The sequence below is a fragment of the Neomonachus schauinslandi genome, chromosome 10 (genome assembly GCF_002201575.2).
Source record: "Neomonachus schauinslandi chromosome 10, ASM220157v2, whole genome shotgun sequence".
In the NCBI taxonomy this organism is placed as follows: Eukaryota; Metazoa; Chordata; class Mammalia; order Carnivora; family Phocidae; genus Neomonachus; species Neomonachus schauinslandi.
The window spans coordinates 49,056,357-49,080,425 of record NC_058412.1 but is presented as its reverse complement, the minus strand read 5'-3'; the positions used below and the strand labels follow the sequence as shown (position 1 = coordinate 49,080,425).

General features: G+C 37.1%; 1 protein-coding gene across 1 annotated transcript in view; it reads left to right on the top strand.

Annotated features, from left to right (window-relative positions):
- Positions 1 to 24,069, top strand: part of ALMS1 (ALMS1 centrosome and basal body associated protein) — a 213,108-nt gene that overhangs the window by 132,959 nt on the left and 56,080 nt on the right. The window contains exons 14-16 of the mRNA XM_044918883.1: positions 1,302 to 1,427; positions 17,957 to 18,127; positions 21,197 to 21,334. Coding sequence (XP_044774818.1) covers positions 1,302 to 1,427; positions 17,957 to 18,127; positions 21,197 to 21,334 — 435 coding nt within the window. The remainder of the gene's footprint in view (positions 1 to 1,301; positions 1,428 to 17,956; positions 18,128 to 21,196; positions 21,335 to 24,069) is intronic.

Below are 24,069 nucleotides of genomic sequence, written 5' to 3'. Positions count from 1 at the left end.
CGTGTCTACACTATTGAATATTTTAATTCATAAGCATGGTATATCCATTCATCTGTTTTTAATTTTACTCATCAGCATTTTGCAGTTTTCAGTGAAGAAATCTTTCCTTACATTTATTCATTAGAATTTGATATTATATTTTTTTATGACATTGTATACAGTATTTTTTCCCATGTGGTTTTACTGGTGTATAGAAATATAATTGTATTTCTTTATACCAATATCGTGTACAGTGACTGTGCTAAATTCACTGTTATTCCTACTGGTTTATATTTGATGGCAATAACAACTTAAAAAGATTCTAAACATAATTATTAGGGCAATGCAAATTTTTATCATAATGATATACCACTACACACCCTTTAGAAAGCTAAAATTTAGTAACAACAACACAACTAACTATACCAAGTATTACTTTTATGTATTTTCTTAATGTCGAGAATTTATACTTCTATAATGGAAACTTTATTTAAAAAAAAAAAAAGAAACTTTATTTTGAAGATCTGTCATGTAGAAGAGAATTTGACTTACTTTTTATGACTCTTGGGACAGAATAAGACAGTAAGACCGGTAGTAAGGGTTTAACGAGTTTGAGTTCAGTATAAGATAAAGTGGTTTTTAGTTAAAGCCATCTGTACATGGAATAGATTGCTAAAAAACTCATCTAATGAGGCCTACCCTACCACCCTGTTTAAATTGCATCCTACCCTGATTTCCCCAGTAGTCCTACCTCTCAACATTTTCTAATTGTCTTTTTTATGTAACTTGAAATTTATTAAAATACTAAATAATTTATTTAATATGTTTGTTGTTTACCTCCTTCCTCTAGAAGGAGGAATATGACCAAATAGAAGTGGAGGCTATAACCTATTTTGTCTGTTTAAAATTTCCCCTCCTATATACACTTTTTGTTTCCCTTGACTTCAGAGAGACAAAAACAAGTATATATATATAAATCTCCTCTATAATAATCAAATTATTACTTTGGCACAGATGTATACCTCCTCCCTCTAGAATGCTAGTTCTTGAAGGCAGAGGTATTTTTCTGTTTTAGTCCACTGATATATCCTAAGAATCTTTTTTTTAAAGTTTATTTAGGTAATCTCTACACTCCATGTGGAGCTCGAACTCACAACCTGGAGATCAAGAGTTACATGCTCTTCCGACTGAGCCAGTGAGGCACCCTGATATATCCCAAGAATCTTGTACAGTGCTTGGCACATGGAAGGCACTCAATATTTATTCAGTGAATTAATAAATGTTTTCTTATTAATTGTTCTGATCTTTATTTATCTCCTTAGCCCAACCTTCACTGTTGGCATATAAGCCTCCTGGTAGTACGAAGATGTACTATGTTCCGCAATTAAAACAAATTCCTTCATCTCTGGATTCCAGATCAGATACCACCATTGAGAGCTCACACTCAGGTATTATGCATAAATTATTCAGAATTTTATTTTTTGAAAATTTACTTGTGGATTGGCTGGTTAATTCTAGAATGACATATGAAAGCTCAGTGATATTTAATCCTTCAGTGAAATACGGAGCTTTTCATGTCTCAGTCTCTGGTTCAGAAAAGTGAGTTATTTGGTGAGATGTATTATGTATATGAAAACATTTAATAAGTATTTAATGAAGAAAATTGTATGGGTAAATTGTTTGTTTGGGTTAGTGGACTTCATTTCAGACAAAGGTTTCCAAGTTTTTTCTGTTCACAGTGCCCTTAGTATTTTGGTAATTTTTTTGTTCTCATTATGTAGAACACATATAAACCCAAGAGGTGTTTTTTCAAACAGCTGTAAGTTATTAAGACATAAATACTTATTGTTTTGATCTAACAATAAACAAAAATATTAGGTATTTCCTTTTAGTTTTAGGTTTTGAAAGAAAATATTTTACTTTGTTTATAAATAACCACAGTTACTTACTAATGCGATATGTGCAGCTGTTAGAATACTGTACAGCTCCTCAAACCTTGAGATGAAATTTTACACAACCACAGTTATTTGCTGCTTTTACTACAGAAATTGTCAAAAATCTAGTGCAAAGATACAACAGCATTGAAAGGAATGTGGCATTATCTAATATTGAAACTTTAAACTACTTTGAGCTAGTAGCTTGTGCACTGTATACTAGATACCAATTATCACTGTTGTTTCCACAGAATCTTAAAATATCCCAAGTATACCCCTATGAGATCACCACAGGGGAACTGCAGATTTAGAAAATGAATAGCACCCCATGCAGCAATTCAATAAATATTTCCTGTGGGGATTTTAAGATAAGAATACTGAGTTGGTGTGGTGTAGGGTTTTGATTGATGGAATAACATTTAGAGTGGTTCATAGGAGGTGACTCGGTTCAGTTTAGATAAAAATTTTTTTTCATGATTTGTCAGTAGACATCTTTATATGTGTAGAAATTGCACACAAATGAGGAATTTTCCCTAGTCTTAGGCAGATTTTTTGGGTTAACTTTAAGAGGACCAAGCAAGTATCTAATGGTAACTAAGTTAAAGTGCCTGGTACAACTGCTTCTAATTCCCCACTATGATGCTACTGAAAAAAAGAACCATAAAAATGCTCATATTACCAAATGATAGGATTAATTATTAAGCCTATAACCAAGAACTAGAAGAAATCTCCACTGCATGCAAGGCTATGATTTTAAAAACACACTTAATGGAGATTTATTCCTGGGTTGCAAGGGTGGTTCAATATTTACAAATGAATCAATGCGATACATCACATTAATAAAAGAAAAGAACCATGTGATCATTTTCAATAGATGCAGAGGAAGCATTTGATAAAGTACAACATCCATTCATGATAAAAACCCTCAACAGAGTAGGTTTAGAGGGAACATACCTCAACATAATAAAGGCCATATGTGAAAAACCCACAGCTGATATCATCCCAAGTGGGGAAAAACGGAGAGCTTTTCCTCTAGGGGCAGGAACAAGACAGGGATGTCCACTCTCACCACTTTAATTCAACGTAGTACTGGAAGTCCTAGCCTCAGCAATCAGACAACTCAAAGAAATAAAAAGCATCCAAATCAGCAAGGAAGAAGTAGAACTTTCACTATTTGCAGATGACATGATGCTATATATAGAAAACCCAAAAGACTCCACCAAAAAACTGCTAGAACTGATAAATTCAGTAAAGTCACAGGATATAAAATTAACATAGAAATCTGTTGCATTTCTATATACCAGTAATGAAGCAGAAGAAAGAGAAATTAAGGAACCAGTCTCATTTACAGTGGCACCAAAAACAGTAAGATACCTAGGAATCAGCCTAACCAAAGAGTTGAAAGACCTGTACTTCGAAATTGAAGATAACACAAAGAAATGGAAAGACATTCCATGCTCATGGATTGGAAGGACAAATACTGTTAAAATGTCTATACTACCCAAAGCAAACTACATATTTAATGAAATCCCTGTCAAAATACCAGCAGCATTTTTCACTGAGTTAGCACAAACAATCCTAAAATTTGTATGGAACCACAAAAGACCCCAGATAGCCAAAAAACAACCTTGAAAAAGAAAAACAAAGCTGGAGACATCACAATTCCAGACTTCAAGTTATATTACAAAGCTATAGTAGTCAAAACAGTATGGTATTGGCACAAAAATAGCTACATAAACCAATGGAACAGAATAGAAAACCCAGAAATGAAGCCTCAGTTACATGGTCAGTTATTCTTCGACAAAGCAGGAAAGAATATCCAATGGGAGAAAGACAGTCTCTTCAATAAATGGTGTTGGGAAAACTGGACAGCAGCATGCAAAAGAATGAAACTGGAACACTTTCTTACACCATATACAAAAATAAATTCAAAATAGATTAAAGACCTAAATGTGAGACATGAAACCATAAAAATCCTAGAACGGAACATAAGCAGTAAAGTAATTTTTTTAACATCAGCTGTACCACCTTCTTTCTAGATATGTCTCCTGAGGCAAGGGAAACAAAATAAAAAATAAACTATTGGGACTCTATCAAAATAAAAAGCTTCTGCACAGGGAAGGAAACAATCACCAAAACTAAAAGGCAACCTACGGAATGGAAAAAGATATTTGCAGATGACATATTTTTATAAATATATATATGAAGAACTTATAAAACTCAACACCCCAAAAATGAATAATCCAATTAAAAATGGGCAGAAGGGGCTCCTGGGTGGCTCAGTTGGTTAAGCGACTGCCTTCGGCTTGGGTCATGATCCTAGAGTCCCGGGATTGAGTCCCGTGTCGGGCTCCCTGCTTGGCGGGGAGTCTGCTTCTCCCTCTGACCCTCCTCCCTCTCATGCTCTCTGTCTCTCATTCTCTCTCTCGCAAATAAATAAATAAATAAATAAATAAATAAATAAATAAAAATGGGCAGAAGACACAAATAGACATTTTTCCAAAGAGGATATGCAGATGGCCAACAGACGCATGAAAAGATGCTTAACATCACTGATCATCAGGGAAATGCAAATCAAAACCACAATGAGAGATCACCTCACACCTGTCAGAATAGCTAAAATCAACAAAAAACAACAGGTGTTCGTGAGAATGTAGAGAAAGGGGAACCCTTTTGCACTTTTAATGGGAATGCAAACTGGTGCAGCCACTCTGGAAAGCTGTATGGAGGTTCATCAAAAAGTTAAAAATAGTATTATCCTATGATCCAGCAATCACACTAGTGGGTATTTACCCAAGGAATACAAAAATACTAACTTAAATGGACATATGCACCCTTCTATTTATAGCAGCATTATCGATAATAGCCAAATTAGGGAAACAGTCCAAATGTCCATTGATTGATGAATGAATGAATAAAGAAGATGTAGTACAGGGGTGCCTGGGTGGCTCAGTAGGGTAAGCATCTGCCTTTGGCTCAGGTCATGATCTCGGGTTCCTGGATGAAGCCCCGTGTTGAGCACCCTGCTCAATGGGGAGTCTGCTTTTCCCTCTGCCCCTATCCCTGCTCGTGCTCTCTCTTTCAAATAAATAAATAAAATCTTAAAAAAAAAAAAAAGAAGTGGTGTATATATACAACAGAACATTACTTAGCCATAAAAAAAGAATGATATCTTGCCATTTGCAACAACATGGATGGAGCTAGAGAGTATTATGCTAAGCAAAATAAGTTAAAGAAAGACAAATACCATATGATCTCACTCATGTGGAATTTAAGAAACAAAACAAATGAGCAAAGGGATTAAAGGGGGGACAAACCAAGAAACAGACTCTTAACTAAAGAGAACAAACTGATGGTTACCAGAAGGGAGGTGGGTGGGGGGATGGATTAGATAGGTGATGGAGATTAAGGAGGGCACTTGTGATGAGCACTGGTGAGGTGTGGAAGTGTTGAATCACTATATTGTATACCTGAAAGTAATATTACACTGCATATGAACTGGAATTTAAATAAAAACACACTTAATGGGGAAAAAAGACACAATCATTTAATGGCTACCAGAAAGCAAACTTTGATCACTCTTTCACTTTCAATCCCCAGTTCAGAAGACAGAAAGATGCCTGTACCAATAAAAATCTGATCAGATGTCTCAGTAGTTTTTGAGGCCTCTATTGTGCTACTATATGTTTATGTCCCTAACTCTCATCTAGTTGGAGACAGTAATTTTGAGAAAAAATTGGACAGTGGTGGAAAGAGAAAATAATTCAGGGATGGTACATTGTATCCTGAGAAATAATGTCCCTGTAAATAAAGTACTGAATACATCAATAAGGCAGAAGGAGATCCAATAACTATATATATATATACACACATACACACTTCAGATTGTAGTTTTCATGTTCTCCATCTATTCTGAGAATGGGTGAGTTGACCATAGTAAGATCCTTTCTTAAACCAGTAGAGCTACTCTAGATGAAAACCTAGGAATTATTCTAATAGCTGTTAATTAATATATCATGCATCTATATATATGAGAAGGATCCAGTTAATGTTTGGGGCCAAGGGTAAGTCATATACCATTAGTAGCAAATATTTGGGCCAGATAGATTTTTCCTCAGCTGAGAATGAATAAACATTTAAATTAATGAAATCCCTAAAATATAAACAAGGCAAAGGTAACAGATGAATGAAAGAAAGAGATCAATATTAGAAATTTATGTATTATGCCCAGTAACATTCTTAAGTAGAACAAGACTCTATTTATATTAGATAGTAAGTTCTGAGACATGTCTTTTTTTTTTTTTTTTTTGGTAAGTCATTTTATACCTCATATCAGTATTCATTTTAGACATTCAAATATTTATATATTGATAATCACTGTATAGGAGCGAAAAGCCGGAGGGAGAGAACTGGCTGGACCATTTAAGGAAGTGGGGCATTACAGCAGAGAAAATGGTGGAGTAAAGACCTAAGATTTCGCCCCTTGGTAAAAGCAACAAAAATTGGCAAAACTTCAGAAAATTTTTCCAAAATTCTGGAAATTAACCAAAGGCTTACAGCAGCCCAATGAACATTTATTCAAGAGAAATGGCTGTGTCTTGGTAAGAACAGTAAGCTTTGTGGCATTTAACATCCCCTAGTCCCATCCTCACACTCAGCTCAGTAATAACCTTGAAAAATATCAGCCTGCTTTCCCAGGACTGGAGGGACTAGAACAGAGCCACACCTGTTTCAAAACTTCATTCCCAAAGAATTGTCAGTATTTGATCTGTCTGGTGGTTCCCTGGAAGATGCCATTCAAAAGACCTGTCTTTATTTAATCTCACTCAGAGCTATCCAGTGTTAAAAGCCTGTGTGTGTGTGTGTGTGTGTGTGCATGTGTGTGGGTGTGCATGGGGTGTTTGTCAAGAACATTTACAGGCAAATGTTTTAGTGTTATAATGCCTGAGGTGATAGGCAACAACTGAGGCAAACAATAGACTAACCCAAAGCTTAAAGGTAAAAACCAAGGATGAGATATCCATAGATGTTTTGAAAAGCTTTGACAGGGGTGCCTGGGTGGCTCAGTTGGTTAAGCATCTACCTTTGGCTCAGATCATGATCTCAGGGTCCTGGGATCAAGCCCTGCATTGGGCTCCCTGCTGAGCGGGGAGCCTGCTTCTCTCTCTCCCTCTGCTGCTCCCCCTGCTTGTGCTTTCTCACCTGCTCGCTCTCTCTCTGTCAAATAAATAAAATCTTTAAAAAAAGAAAAGAAAAGCTTTGACATATTCCTGGGACTCTAGAAGACTGTTTACATGCATAGGCCTATGTGTATTCTCAGGGAAGACCTGAAAAGACCCTACCCTTTATCTCTGGTTGTGCTTCAGTCTCTCTGTAAGAAGAAAAAGAAGGCTAAGGCGAGTTGACAACTGCCTGGCTCAAAGTTGAAGGCATGCCCTGATATGCACGAAAAACCCCTTTGCAAATCTTCCTGATTTACTGGTTCTAGGTGTTTAAGGAAATCTTTGTTTAGGCATTAACTGACCACTAAACTAGTTGAGTAGAAACTTGAATAGATTTTACAGAATTCATTCAGAGAAGTTACTTTAAAAAACAACATAAAGCAACAACAGCAAACTTTGGGGAGTGGATAGAATCTGATTTCTGAGATTACCATATTTTATTATTTAAGATGTTAAGTTTTCAACAAAAAAATTACAAGCTATGAAATTAAAAACGAAAAAATAGGATTCATAGGCAAGAAAATAACAGTTTAGGAATTGTCTCTAGGAAATTCCAGATGTTAGACTTACTAAACAAAGACTTAATTAGCTATTTAAAATATGTTCAAAGAACTAAATGAAACTATATCTAAAGAACTAAAGAGGGGCGCCTGGGTGGCTCAGTTTGTTAAGCGTCTGACTCTTGATTTTGACTCAAGTCATGTTCTCAGGGTCGTGAGATTGAGCCCCACATCGGGCTCTGCACTGGGCATGGAGCCTGCGTAAGATTCTTTCTCTTACTCTCCCTCTGCTCCCTGCTCCTACTCATGTGCTTGCTCACTCGCTCACGTGCTCAAAAAATAAATAAATAAAAACAAAGAACTAAAGTATGAGAACGGTGTCTTAACCAAATAGATAATATCAACTAAAAGTTATGAATTACAAAAAGAAATCCAAAGAGAAATTCTGGAGTTGAAAACACAACAAATAGAATTTAAAATTCACTAGGAAAGCTCAGTATCAGATTTGAACAGGTAGAAGAAAGGATCAGTGAACGTGAAGATAGGCCAATTGAGATTATTCAGTGTGAGAAACAGAAAAAAAAAAATGAAGAAGGAACAGAATCTCAGAATCCTGTGGGACACCATCAAGAGTACTATTTACATAGAATGGGAGTTCCAGAAGGAGAGACGATGAGACTGAAAGAATGTTTGAGAAATAATGACAAAAACTTCCCAAATTTTATAGCTACTATTAATCTATACATCTGATAAGCTGAAGGAAACCCAAACAGGATAAACTTAAAGAGATCCACAATTAGACACATCATAATTAAACTGTTAAAAGACAAAGATAAAGAGAGTGTTGAAACCAGCAAGAGTACAAGGGATCCTCAGTAAGATTAATAGCTGATTTCTCATCAGAAACCTTGGAGGCCAGAAGGCATTGCAATGATGTATTCAAAGAGCTGAAAGAAAAAGAAACTATCAACCAACAACTCTCTATCTAGCGGAACTACCCTTCAAAAAATGAAGGAGAAATTAAGACATTCTCAGATAAACTGAGTTTATTGGTAACAAGCAGACCTATAGGAAATACTAAGGGGATTCTTCAGTGGACACTACCAGTAATTTGAATCCATATTAAAAATAAAGAACACTGGTAAAGATAGCTACACAGGTAAATAATAAAAGACAGTATAAATAAATGTATTTTTGCTTATAATCCATTTTCTTTCATACGACTTTAAAGACAAATACATAAAACAATAGTAATAAATCTCTGTTGTACAAAAATGTATAGCGATATTGCTTATGAAAATAATAGCATAAAGAAGGGAGGAGACAGCTATACAAGGGAAGAGTTTTTGTATACAGTTGAAATTGGTATTAATCCAAAAAGATTGTTAATTTATACTAAAATGTGAGTCGTAACTCCTGAACAACCACTAAGAATATAACTCAAAAATATATAATAAAAGACTCACCGTAGGAATTAAAGTGCTATACTAGTAAATATCTATTTAGCACAGAAGAAGACTCCACACCAGGCACCCCAGACATGGGGGACCCGCACTGGGAAGATAAATCCCCATAACATTTGGCTTTGAAGACCAGAGCGGCTTAACTTCTCGAGTTTTGACAATCACTGGGGCTTAACACCATGAACTTTAAAAACAAGCAGGCTCTGCTTTGGGATAGCCAGAGGGCAATAGGAAACTGAGTCCCCACTTTTAAAGGGACAGCACAACAGCCTTTCTGAGATACAGTATAGAAGCAGTAGTTTGGAAAATGCCTAGAGGATATGGGAAGATCTATTTACTAATCTCAGGTGTGCTGTAGGAGCAAGGATCTTTAGATTTCTCCAAGAACAAAAGAGCTAGTGCCATTTCTCTTCCCCATCCGCAATCCTAGATACGTGCACATTTGCTGGAAGAAGCATGAACACTCTCCACCTAGTTTTGTTAATAGGATGCCCCACTCCCATGTTGTACCCCCATGGATCTGCCCCATCGAAAGTGCTCTCAGCAGAAGTTCTCCAAAAGCTTCCAGGTCTTCTCCCACAAGCATACCAACACATACCTAACTTTGCTAATAGTGTGTCCTGCCCCCACATTCTCCTGTGGATTTGCTCCATCTGACCCGCTCTTGGCAAGAGTCCATCCAGAGTGGCACCAGAAGTATGGCATTGTGCAAGTAGCCCCAACAGTGACCAGGACCACTTCAAGGTGACTCCTGCCCTGGGTAGAGACAAAGATAAATACACACACCAGTTCAACTGTGGGCTGGGAGCAAACATCTGGTCTGACTGCAGGCCTTGCCCACCAACAAAAGCCTCTCAGGGGACAACACAAGGAGAGCACCCTGCAGTTCAATGCAACTGCAGCTCTAGCAAACATCTGGTCTTACCCAACTCAACCACAAGGCAGCCCCAAACTGGCCCCTAACAACATAGAGACTAAACCTGCCCACTACAAGCAAAGAGACCCATTGCAGCTGACCAGACTGAAGGCAAACATGGCTTAACCACAATAGTAGGACCCATGCAATACATGTAGGAGACACCCCTGAAGCGCCAGTTTCTGGTGAACAGGGAACATTGCATTGCATGGCACTACAGGACCTCTTCTTCATAAGGCCACTCACTATCAAGAGCAGAAGATGTAGCTGACTCTTCTAACACAGAGAAACAGAGTTAGAAAAAGTGAGATAGAGGAATATGTCCCAAATGAAAGAACAGGACAAAATCACAGCAAGAGAGCTAAACAAAATGGAGATAAGCAATATGCCTGATAGAAAATATAAAGTAATGGTAATAAAGATATTCACTGAACTTGAGAAGAGAGTGGCAGATCTCAGTGAGAAAATATAAAAAAGAATCAATCATTGATGAACTCAAAAATACACTAGAGAGATTAAATAGTAAACTATAGAGAACACAGAAGAATGGATCAGTGAGCAATGGAAGACAGAATAATAGAAAGCAATCAAGTTGAACAGAAAATAGAAAAAAACAATAATTATAATGAGAATAGGTTAGGGGAACTTAATGATGCTATTAAGCATGACATTGACATTATAGGGTCTCAGAAGGAAAAGAAAGGGAGCAGAAAATTTATTCAAAGAAATAATAGCTGAAAACTTCTCAAATCTGGGGAAGAAAACAGAAATCCAGGTCCTAAATATAAGAAATAAATGGAACAAAATATGTATTTATTGGGAAAATTATATAATTCAATGATTTATGGACCCAAGTGCATAGTTGTTAAGCAATATGGCAACAAAGAGATTTTCACAAATATACAGGAGCTCGAAATCGTACTCTACCTTCATACTTTATTTTTTTTTAATTTTTAATTTTTAATTCCAGTTTAGTTAACATACAGCGTTATATTAGTTTCAGGTGTACAACATAGTGATTCAACAATTCTATACATCATTACTCAGTGCTCATCATAATAAGTATACTCTTAATCCCCTTCATTTATTTCTCCCATCCCCTGACCCACCTCCCCTCTTATATGCTTTATTTTAAATGAGTACCCTCAGTTAAAGTTATTTTTTTCAACACGAACATTTTTCACTTGAAGCATACTTCAGAATACATGGTTCTAAAAGATATATATAAAATGTTCCATCCAAGAAAAATAGAATACACATTTTCTTCAAGTACGCACAAAAGAATTCCCTGGTTAAATCACTTGAAAAGAAATATAACAAATATTAACAGATTTAAGAAGACTGAAATAGGGGCACCTGGGTGGCTCAGATGATTAAGCGTCTGCCTTCGGCTCAGGTCATGATCTCAGGGTCCTGGGATCGAGTCCCACATCGGGCTCCCTGCTCCTTAGGAGCCTGCTTCTCCCTCTGCCTCTCTCTCTCTCTCTCTCTGTCTCTCATGATAAATAAATAAAATCTTTAAAAAAGAAAAAAAAGAAGACTGAAATATACCAAGTATATTTTCCAACCATGATGATATAAAACCAAAGATAGCCGGGCGCCTGGGTGGCTCAGTTGTTAAGCGTCTGCCTTCGGCTCAGGTCATAATCCCAGGGTCCTGAGCTCCCTGTTTGGTGGGAAGCCTGCTTCTCCCTCTCCCACTCCCCCTGCTTGTGTTCCCTCTCTCACTGTGTCTCTGTCAAATAAATAAATCTTTAAAAAAAAAAAACAAAACCTAAAGATCAACAATAAAACAAAGCTGGAAAATCTACAATATAAATATGAAATATTGAATATGTAAATATTAGCACACTATTGCCCTAGCAATGGGCCAAATAAAAAATCAAATGGCAAATCAAAATTTATCTCAAAACAAAAGAAAAAACACAAAATTCCAAAACCTATGGGATGCAGCAAAAGCAGATGTTAGAGTGAAATTTATGCCATAAATGCTTGAAATATTAAGGGAAAAAGTTCAAATTAACAACATCGCACCCCAAGGAACTAGAAAAAGAAGAAATGTAGCTGCAATTTAGTAGAGGAAGGAAATAACAAAGAGAAATCAGAGATAAGTAAAATAAAGACCAGAATAAACAATAACATAAGATTGAAAGTAATGACCAGATTTTCATAAACAAACAAAATTAGCAATGCTTTAACTACATCAACTAAGGAAAAAAAAAAAAGACTCAAAAACCAAAATGAGAAATGGAAGGGTAAGGGAGATAACCACAGAAATATAATGTGAAACAGGTTATAAACAATTATATACTAATAAATCAGATAACTTAGAAAAATACAACCAGATAACTCCTAAAAATGCAGAAATTACCAAGATTGCATCATGAATCTTGAATCCAAGAAGTTCCGAGGAAATCTGTTTAGACCAATAACAAGAATGAAAGTTACATTAGGAATCAAAAATCTCCCAGCACAGAAAAGCCCAAGACCCCATGGTTTCATTGGTGAATTCTACCAAACATTTAAAAAAAAATAATGACAATCTTTATCAAAATCTTAAAATAATGGAGGAGAGGGAACACATTCAAAATCATTCCATGAGGCCAGTACTACCCTGATACCAAAGCAGGATAAAAACAATATAAGAACAAAAAAGTCTAGTTTGTCCAATATAAATTTTGCTGCTCCAACTTTCTTTTGACATCCGTTTGTGTGGTAAAGGTTTCTCCACTCCCTCACTTTCATTCAGCAGGTGTCTTTAGGTCTAAAATGAGTCTCTTTGTAGGCAACCTTCATACTTTCTTGAAAAATTAATTTGAAGACTCATCCAGCTGAAGAGGTGGCTCTAAATGAAGAGTTCCAGGGCACCTGGGTGGCTCAGTCGGTTAAACGGCTGCCTTCAGCTCAGGTCATGATCCCAGGGTCCTGGGATCGAGCCCCACATCGGGCTCCCTGCTCCACGGGGAGCCTGCTTCTCCCTCTCCCTCTGCCTGCCTCTCTGCCTACTTGTGCTCTCTATCTCTCCGTCAAATAAGTAAGTAAAATCTTAAAAAAAAAAAAAAAAAATGACGAGTTCCAGAAAGAGTAATGAAGCAGTGGTGAACTTTGAAGCCAGGTTAACATAAGCACTCATCTAAATAGAAATTTTAGTTACAAGATGAATAAAAAATGTCAAGTTAATTTCGGGATGAAAAGCATGAAAACAAAAACCAATTTAGTTATATTCTTTGTGTTTAATAGAAGAGACCAAAGAAGTTTTATTTTATTCATGATTTGGTGATCAGATAGGTTAAAGAAGTTCTTAAAAAACTAATATGTTATCAAAAGCACAGGCAACAAAAGAAAGAAATTGGAGTTTATGAAAAATTAAAACTTTTGTATATCAAAAAACTATCAACAGAGTAAAAAGGTAATTCACAGAATTAGAACAAAATGCAAATCATATATCTGATAAGGGATTAATATTCAGAATATATGAAGAACTCTTACAACTCAACAACAGCCAAGAGTCTAATTTTAAAATGGGCACAGGATCTGAATAGACATTTTTCCAAGAAAGATACACAAATGGCCAAAAAAGAACATTAAAAAGATGCTGTATATTATTAGTCCTAAGGCAAATTGAAACCACAGTGAGATACCACTCCATATGCATTAGGATGGCTGTTATCAAACAGAAAATAACAAGGTTTGGTGGGGGTATGGAGAAACTGCAACCCCTGTGTGTTGCTGGTGGGAATTTAAAAGGATGTAGCCACTACAGAGAGCAATGTAGTGGTTACTGAAAAAGTCAAACGTAGAGAAGTGCCTGGGTGGCTCAGTCAGTTAAGTGTCAGACTCTTGATTTCGACTCAGGTCATGATCTCAGGATCATGCGATTGAGCCCCACGTCGGGCTCCATGCTGGGCATGGAGCCTGCTTAAGATTCTCTCTCTCCATCTCCCTCTGCCCCCCTCCCCCACTGTGCACATGCTCGCTCTCTCTAAAAAAAAAAAAATTAAAAATATTAAACATGGAATTACTATATGATCTAACATATACCCAAAAGAATTGAAAGCAGGGATTTGAACAGATATTTGTATGCTCATGTTCATAGCAACATTATTCACAATAGCCAAAAGGTGGATACAACTCATATCTATCAGCTAATGAATAAATACATAAAATGTGATACATATATGCAATGGAATATTATTCAGCCTTAAAAAGTGAAATTTGGCACATGCTACATTATTGATGAACCCTGAAGATATTGTGCTAAGTGAATAAGCTAATCACAAAGGGATAAATATTCTAAGATTCCACTTACATGAGGTACCTAGAGTAGTCAAATTCATAGAGATAAAGTAAAGTAGAACAGTGGTTACCAAGGGTTGAGGGGAAGAGAAAAGGGGAGTTATCATTTAATAGGTCGAGTTTTGGTTTGTGAAAATGTGTGAATTCTGGAGATGAATGATATGATGGTTGCACGTCAGTGTGATTGTATACTTAAAATTGGTTAGAATGGCAAATGTATATTTTACCACAATAAAAAAATGCTAGGGGCTCCTGGGTGGCTCAGTCATTAAGCGTGTGCCTTCGGCTCAGGTCATGATCCCAGGGTCCTGGGATCGAGCCCCGCGTTGGGCTCCCTGCTGTGCGGGAAGCCTGCTTCTCCTTCTCCCACTCCCCCTGCTTGTGTTCCCTCTCTTGCTGTGTCTCTCTGTCAAATAAATAAAATCTTTTTAAAAAAATTTTTAATGCTAAAAAAAAATACCGGAAAAATTCTAATACGATTTTTTTTTAATTTTTATTTATTTATTTGAGAGAAAGAGCACAAGAGAGGGGAGAGTCAGAGGGAGAAGCCGACTCCCGCCAAGCAGGTGGTCCAGTGGGGGACGCGGGACACAGGACTCAACCCTTGGACTCCGGGATCATGACCTGAGCCGAAGGCAGTCACTGAACCAACTGAGCCACCCAGGTGCCCCTCTAATAGAATTTTAAAACTTGATATCTATCTTCCAAATTACTGTTGAGTGTACAAAATTAGCAAAATAGCGTAGAACAAGAACAGGAGGGACGTCTGGGTGGCTCAGTCAGTTGAATGTCTGCCTTCAGCTCAGGTCATGATCCCAGGGTCCTGGGATCGAGTCCCACATTGGACTCCTTGCTCAGTGAGGAGCCTGCTTCTCCCTCTGCTAACCACTCCCCCTGCTTGTGTGCTCGCTGTCTCTCTCTGACAAAAAATAAATAAAATCCTAAAATAAAAAAAAAAAAGAACAAGAAACTTTAAGAAAATGTAAAGTCAAATGAATGGATTACAATGAAATTTTTTCACTATGATAAATTTAGCATACATTGCCGTTTGGTCGTATATGCATTTAATTTAAGCATGTTCAATTACATATACTTAACAAAAAAGAGAAAGCATATGTCTTTTAGCATAGACATGCTAAAAGTGCAAGAGTTGGGGCACCTGGGTGGTACAGTCAGTGGAGCGTGCAGCTCTTGATCTCTGGGTTGTGGGTTCAAGCCCCACATTGGGTATAGAGATTACCCAAAAATAAAATCTTAAAAAGGGTGCAAGAGTTGTGTGCAGTCTATATACTCTATGAACATATTATGATGAAATTTGAAATGGGTGATGGGAAACCTCTCTTCTCAAAGTTTACTGTCCTCGTTTGCCTTTTATAATAGTTTAAACAGCTTATCTTGATTCCCTGAGAATGATTCTAGAGTTGAAGTGTCTTTTTTTTTTTTTAATTTTATTATGTTAGTCACCATACATTACATCATTAGTTTTTGATGTAGTGTTCCATGATTCGTTGTTTGCGTATAACACCCAGTGTCTTTTTGTTACAACATGGCCTCTCGACACAGGCCAGGCACTTCATCAGGTGCTCAGAAGCAGGCACAATGATTCGTTGCAAGCCAAAAGGAAAAAGTACTCTCTGGTGGATTTGTTGAGCGCATAGGATGTCAATTTCAACATGGTGCCTTCTTTAAGGAACCTTCCCGGGATAATTTCAACCCTCTATGGTTTTTCATTTTATATGCTGACCTTAAACTCTAGATTCCATTTAAAATTTATCTTGAATTGAGTGGAAAAAAAAAAAACAGATATGAAACTACATATATTGCATTCCCTGTATATATTCATTCCAAAGCATATAAAACCAAAGTTTGGTTGTTTTGTTTTGTTTTTCTTACGGTGACAAAAGCTTCAGTTCATGTTCTTTTTCTCTTCAACCCCAAAGTATTAAAGCTCTTATTGTGTTCCTGGCAAATACTGTACTAGGTGCTACATTTACAGAGGCAAAATAAACATGGTCCCAAGTTTATGGAGTATGTGGAATGTTGTTACAGAGAGTAAACAAATAGACCACAAATAAATACATAATTACAAATGATAAGTGTTAAGAAAATAAAGTAGAACTGGATGAGAATAATAAGAGTACCCAGTTTAGTTTTAGGAGCTCCTGAAGGCCTTTCCAAGGAAAAAACTTTAGAGATGAGGTCTATAGGATAAAGATGGGTTAGGTAGGCAAAGAGTAGAGAATGACAAAATGGGCAGAGCTCCTGAAACAGGAAAGCGCTTGATACATTTGACAAATGAGAATGCAGTATGAAAAGCAGCTGAGAAAAAGCCCAATTTAATCTGTACATATAACCGAGCAGGCTTAGGATCCTTGCAGTCTGTCCTAAAAAATCCTTCATGACTTACTTATATTTGCACTGTACTAATGAGACTGATACTCAGCTCTTATTGCCATATATATTTTAGGTGCTCAGAAATGTTCTTCACCTCTTTTTTATGGCATGGATAAACTTATCAGTGGACATAGGAATATTGAAATGTTTTTTTAAAGAAAATAAAATTACTTTGCAATCTTGTATTTCTTTATCACATAAGATTTTCCTTTCAGTGTTTTATATCTTGTATTATTGTCAGATTAATCTTCCTAAAACATAGCTGATTACATTTTCCCTTCATTAAAATTTTCTGCAAACTCTGTTTTTTATTTTTTATTTATTTTATTATGTTAGTCACCATACAGTACATCATTAGTTTTTGATGTAGTGTCCCCTGATTCATTGTTTGCTTATAACACCCAGTGCTCCATGCAGTATGTGCCCTCCTTAGTGTTACATTTCATGTACAATAAAATTTGTACTCTTTAGCTTAGCTTGGGATTCCATGCTCTGCTGAATTTTGCCCTGAACAGTTATTTTTTATATTTCCCACCGCTTTCTTTAATGTATTCTATGATCTGGCTTGACCGCAGAGTGACTGCTGTTCTTACATACTTTTTGCTTTCCTGCCTCCTTGTCTTTGCTCATGCTTCACCTCTGCCTAAAATGTCTTTCTTCCTTCTTCTGCATATTTCAAAAAGCCTACTTATTTTCCGAGTTACAGTCTGTATTCTCCTTTCTTTGAAAACCTTCCTGAACTGGAAATTCTTTCTTCTGAACGGATACTCTATATATTTTCTGTCATTTGCTTCTCTACCATGTATTGTTGCAACTTATTGTACATGTCTGACAGCTTCAATTTGAGTGACATCGCCTTCTGATCACATTACAACAGTCCTATTGCAGTACCTTTTTAAATGGACCTTGAGAGCTTGTTTGGAGGTTCTAGCAGGGGAGCGCAGCTACTCGTATACCCTTGACCGAAGAACGGTCCTCCTCTATCGGGGAAGGTTGTCCTCTTCGACCGAGCGCGCAGCTTCGGGAGGGATGCACGTGGAGCGGTGAGGGAGGAAGGGGACACCTGCCTAGCCAGCCAGATCAGCCGAATCAACCCTAGCGATCAATGGGGTCACAGATGTTGCAGCCAGATCGCCCTCACATCCTGCAGTGCCTTTTTAATAGAAGCAGTTTAAGAGGTAAATTTTTTTGTCTTTCTTCAACTTCCTGTCTACATTTGTGTTAATTGTACTACTTTCCCACTTTTCTGTAGGATCCAATGATGCCATTGCTCCAGACTTCCCGGCGGAGGTGCTAGGCACGAGGGATGATGACCTACCAGTCACTGATAACATTAAACATAAAGAGGGGATCTACAGTAAGAGGGTGGTGGCTAAGCCAACCTCGCCAATGGGGGGAAAACCCCCTCAGAAAGATAATGCAGGTAACTGAATTGGCTTTGTATATTTTGTGGCCTTTTTTTTCCCCCGGGTTATCCTAAATGAGAATATTGTCCAGTCTTTATCTTATTTCTGGTGTTATACAAACTTTTCTATTAGCTGTTTTATTGGGTATAAACAAGAAGGTAGGGCGCCTGGGTGGCTCAGTTGGTTAAGCAACTGCCTTCAGCTCAGGTCATGATCCTGGAGTCCCTGGATCGAGTCCCGCATCGGGCTCCCTGCTCCGCAGGGAGTCTGCTTCTCCCTCTGACCCTCCCCCCTCTCATGTGCTCTCTCTCATTCTCTCTCTCAAATAAATAAATAAAATCTTTAAAAAAAAAATAAATAAATAAACAAGAAGGTAAAATAGTTACAAAATCTTTTAAAATGCTTCACAGATTTCTTAAACCTATTAATTTTATTTTCACTATGGGAAATAAAATATACTGCAACTTTTGAAGTGAAATATTGTCTAATCGGGTATGTTTTAGAAACATAGGAAATCTTGATTAAAGTTGCTTCATGAATTTATCTAATGGTACAAACTAATATTTTCATAGATTGGATTTTGCAAGAAAGTATATGGCTCACATAGCGTTCTAAAGTTTCTTTTCATTTTGCTGCCAACATTTAAAAATAAGGTTTTGGACTTCCCTTGAAAAATGAGAATATCTGGTTACACTCAGCTTGCATTCCCCCATGGCAGTAATCACCTGCCCCTGATGCTTGGCTGTTCCCTGCAGAGAAGATGTACATTCTCGTGTTTGCTTCAAGTCCCCTCACTTCCCAGAGCCAGTCTGCTTCATTTGTCCACCTTATCTGTCTCGCCACTGTGGGTATTTGAGTTTTCAACCCTATCCCCAGATATAGGCCCCACTCTTTTATGAAACTTTTTAATCTTTAAAGACCTACTTGATTTTTTTCCTCTGCATCCCTGACATTGTACTTCCCTAGTTGATACATGGTTGTATTTATTAAATGGAGACTCCAGTGGCCACTGAAAATTCTACATGTATAATTCCCTGTGTTGCTTTATTCCATTTACTGTTTTTAATCCTGTGCATAGCTATTAGCTAAATAGGTACTGCTGATCCCAGGGCAATTTTTAAACATAGTATAGCTCTATGTTCTAGTCTGGGTGCATATTGTTGATTAATACATGCAATAAAGTAAAAAAATTCAGAAACATCCTTGAAATTGATAAACTCTAAATTCAGCATAAAGGTTGCTACCCTAAAGACAGAATGGCATCTCTGAGGCTTTACACAGGGAATCATATCTGTAATGTTTTATTTCTTAAACTCTTTGGTAGACACATTATGTCTTTACTAATCTCTATCGCTTTTCTGATTTCTTTGTTGAAAAATATTCATACTTAGTGATGAGCTGAACCTCTTTTTGACCCATTGTAACAACATAACCATTATTGTTATCCTAGTTGTTTTATTGGTGATTTTTAATATATTTAGTAACATATTTTACACTTGAGTTTTCTCATATAATAAGAAAGAAAAGAGCTGATTTAAAAAAAAAAAACAATAGGGGCGCCTGGGGGACTCAGTCGTTAAGCGTCTGCCTTCAGCTCAGGTTGTGATCCCAGGGTCCTGGGTTGAGCCCCGCATCGGGCTCTCGGCTCCACGGAAAGCCTGCTTCTCCCTCTCCCACTCCCCCTGCTTGTGTTCCCTCTCTTGCTGTCTCTCTCTCTGTCAGATAAATAAATAAAATCTTTAAAAAAAATAAGATTAAAAAAAAAAACAGTAAGGTAGATAAATCTTTAGCAAGTATGACCAAGAAAAACAGAAAGAAAATAGAAAATATTAAGCCATTTTAAAAGGATATAATTTCAGGAGGTTTTTAAAAATTGTAAGAGTACTATATATAAAATCTAGATGGTACAGATACTTTTCTAGGATGATGTGAAATATCAAAATTGGCTCAATAAGTGACAAAAACTTTGAATAAACCTAAGAACTCAAAAGAGTTGTTCACATCCACTTTTATACTTCGAAAAAAACAATTGATTTTTTTTAACTGTTGTGTCAAACTGGTGAAGAACAGATTTCATTGAAAGTGGTATTTTAGGCTAAAATTAACAAGTTAGGAAACGACAGATGTTGGTGAGGATGTGGAGAAAGGGGAACCCTCCTACACTGTTGGTGGGAATGCAAGCTGGTGCAGCCACTCTGGAAAACAGTATAGAGGTTCCTCAGAAAGTTGAAAATAGAGCTACCCTACGACTCAGCAATTACACTACTGGGTATTTACCCCAAAGACACAAATGTAGTGATCTGAAGGGGCACCTGCACCCCAATGTTTATAGAAGCAATATCCACAATAGCCAAACTATGGAAAGAGCCCAGATGTCCATCAGTAGATGAATGCATAAGGAGGATGTGGTATATATAGAGAATGGAATATTACTCAGCCATCAAAAAGTGAAATCTTGCCATTTGCAATGACGTGGATGGAACTAGACGGTATTATGCTAAGCAAAATAAGTCAATCAGAGAAAGACAATTATCACATGATCTCACTCATATGTGGAATTTAAGAAACAAAACAGGATCATAGGGGAAGAGAGGAAAAAATAAAACAAGACAAAACCAGAGAAGGAGATAAACCATAAGAGACTCTTAATCGTAGGAAACAGACTGAGGGTTGCTTGAGGAGGTGGTGGAGGGAGGGTTGGGATAATTGGGTGATGGGCATTAAGGAGGGCATGTGATATAATGAGCACTGGATATTATATAATACTCATGAATCACAGGTCTGTACCTCTGAAACCAGTAATACATTCTATGTTAATTAATTGAATTTAAATTAAAAAATAAAGTATTTTATTTAAACCATCATTGTACACAGAAAAATAGGAAAAGCTTTTCAATTCATGTTGTATACCCACCATAACTGTCACAACTTAAAAGCTGTGATGGGGCCTAGGAGATGCTTTTTTTTCTTAATATATAAAGAGGTTTGGGGTTTTGTTTGGACTTTTTTTGGGGGGGTGGTTTACTTGCCTCTTGTGTTTATTGTCTTTTCCTTCTCTATGGAATTACATGATGTCATTATTCCAGATGCCCAAGTTCAAGTTTCCATCATTGGGGATGAAGACGTCTCAGATAAAAACCAGAAAAAGGAGATCTACAATAAAAAGGCAGTGACTAAGGCTGCCCAACCTGAAGAAAAAGAATCCTTGCAGAAAACCACTGAAGGTAACTGAACTGGATTATCTGTGTATTATTTTCTTCTGGCCTTCTAAAATGAGTATAAACAGAAGAGTATTCTCTGTTCCCTTACTGTCTTCAACCCTTCTCTGTCTTGCTCATATGTGAAATAGAGTATTAGCTGCAATTTTTTGGTATAGATTGGCAGGTAAAATTAACATTTTTAAAGCTCTGAAGACATTTCTGGACAACTTTGTGACTATAGTACACAAGTTAATCTCATTACTAGAAATTCACATAATAGACTTTACTGATAAAAAATGCAGTTCCACAAGATGCTCTCTCTTTAATACTATTGTTGTACATAAACCTTTTTCTCTAGGAATTCAGCTTGTTTACTTCTTACGTACATATCCAGTTAATTTACTTCAGTGGGATTATGCTGATTAAAAATGACTATGATAGTGTGTTAAAGTTAGGATTTGTTTTGGCTCTGAGAGATAAAAACAAAGTAACATTGGCTTAAAGAAGACAGGAAATTATTTCTCTTTCTTGTAAAAATCCAGATGTGGACTCCACTGTATCAAGGAACAAAGCTCTTTCTCTCCTGTTGCTCCAACATTTTTAGCCTCCATTCTCCTGCATTAGCCATCAGTCCTGTATTCTAGCCAGCAGAAAGGAAGAAAGGGAAAGAAAAAAGTATATTCCTTCTTTAAATACTTCTCAAATGTTACGTGTACCATTCCCTTTCCATTCTATTGGCCAGACTTAAGTCACACATTCATACCAAGCTGTGTTGCCAGGAGGCTGGGAAATATAATCTTTATTCTGGTAACCATATGCCCAGTGAAGTCAAGGTTCTAATTTTTTTTTTTTAATACAAAAATCTTCATTTTCGCATGTGAAAGAAAGAATCACATGTTCATTCTGACAGCTTTACCAGGCTTGGCCATCCAGTAGGTAACACACACCCTTAGTTACTTGGAAGGTTATAGCATGGCTCTTTAAGTGATCAAGTTGGAGCAAAGTGGTCACTGTCCCCCCAGTTGAACCCCAGCTTCATCTTCCACAAGGACACCTTACTCAGAAGAAGCTGTGGGGTGGCTGCAATTGAACCTTGTCTCCAGATTATGAAACCAGTGAAGTCAGCAGGAGTCTCGTGGCTTCTTTCATTTCAGATTGTCATGTTTACTGAAGTGAAACTTTCTGAGTAGGGAGACCAGAGTACTACCTGCTCAGTAAAACAAACAAACAAGAAAACAACTCTGTAGTGCTCTAGATTGCAGGCAGGCAGCAGTAAGATAAATGTCAGTAGCCTGTTCCTGACAGATTATACAGCAGCCCTGGCTCAGGGATTTCTCTCCCTGCAAGGTTTTGTTGTTGTTGTTTTTTTTTAAGGTTTTATTTTTTTAAGTCATCTCTATACCCAGTGTGCAGCTGGAACTTACAACCTTGAGATCAAGAGTCACATACATGCTCTACCAACTGAGCCAGCCAGGCACCCCTCCCTACAAGGTTCCTAAGATTGAAAGATTCTCTGGCTTAATGTCTCCATGAATAACTCTCTTTGAATGACAGTAAGACAGGGCATTTGCCAGTCCTGTTATAGAAGAGTAGCAGTCCTCTGCTCATCAGACTGACTGTTTGTGAAGTTCTCCATAGACAGATCCAAGGGGTGCCTGTTCTAGAATTAGGTAAACTAGTAGCATCATAGAAGTAACCGTACAGTCTGAAAATATTTGGTTGTCTAAGGTGGGATTCGATTTCTGCCTCTCTTCTCAGCTGATCCTTACCTCTTATTTTCTCCAGTTGAGTTTTAAGTAATACTTTAAGAGCTAGGATACACTGGCTTTGTTTTTCTCTCCCCAAATAAACATTATCAAAATTTCTTTTACCCAGCAGGCCACCAAATCAAAATCTTCCCAAAGCCCATTGTTTTTTATTGTTGTTGTTGTTGTTGTTTTGATTCTTCATTTTACTGTTTTGACATGAGTTCCTTTTTCAGAATTATTTCCAAGGGCTGATAGCTAGGGCTGCTCTTGGGGGTATTATTTAGGGACCTAGGGATAGGACTAGGGACACTGGTTGCCTGTAGTTGCTTCTGTTTCAGATTCTGAACTAGTTAATGACTGGAAACGAGCTTTTGTGCTCCTGAAGGCATGCACTTGGAGGAATTTGAAGGACACAAGATCCCCTCAACCTGTCCACTCTATTGTCAGGGTTTTATTTTAGAGGAAAGGAAAATGGATTTCAGAGGACAGCTGGTAGTCTCTGCCAGTATTATAAATAGAAACATTTTGGAGCATAATTAGCCACTTCTTTTTTTGTGTGTATTGCTTGTTCTCATAAGTTATGTTATATTCTGGGCAACATTTCAAAATTTTACCCCCCTTTTTTTTCTGTTGCTTAATGAATGTTCTAGTAACAGATCCTGTTAATCTCACAATCAGAAAGTTTTCATTGCCCTTAAGAATAAAATCTAGGGTGCCTGGGTGGCTCAGTCATTAAGCATCTGCCTTCGGCTCAGGTCATGATCCCAGGGTCCTGGGATCGAGTCCCACATCGGGCTCCCTCCTTGAGGGGAAGCCTGCTTCTCCCTCTCCCCCTCCCGCTGCTTGTGTTCCTGCTCTTGCTATCTCTGTCTGTGTCAAATAAATAAATAAAATCTTAAAAAAAAAAAAAAAAGAATAAAATCTAAACTCTTTTAGTACAGTCTTTCAGAATAGTAAAATCAGCTCCCAAACAACTTTTTAGATACCTCTTTTCCTTATAAATTCTATATT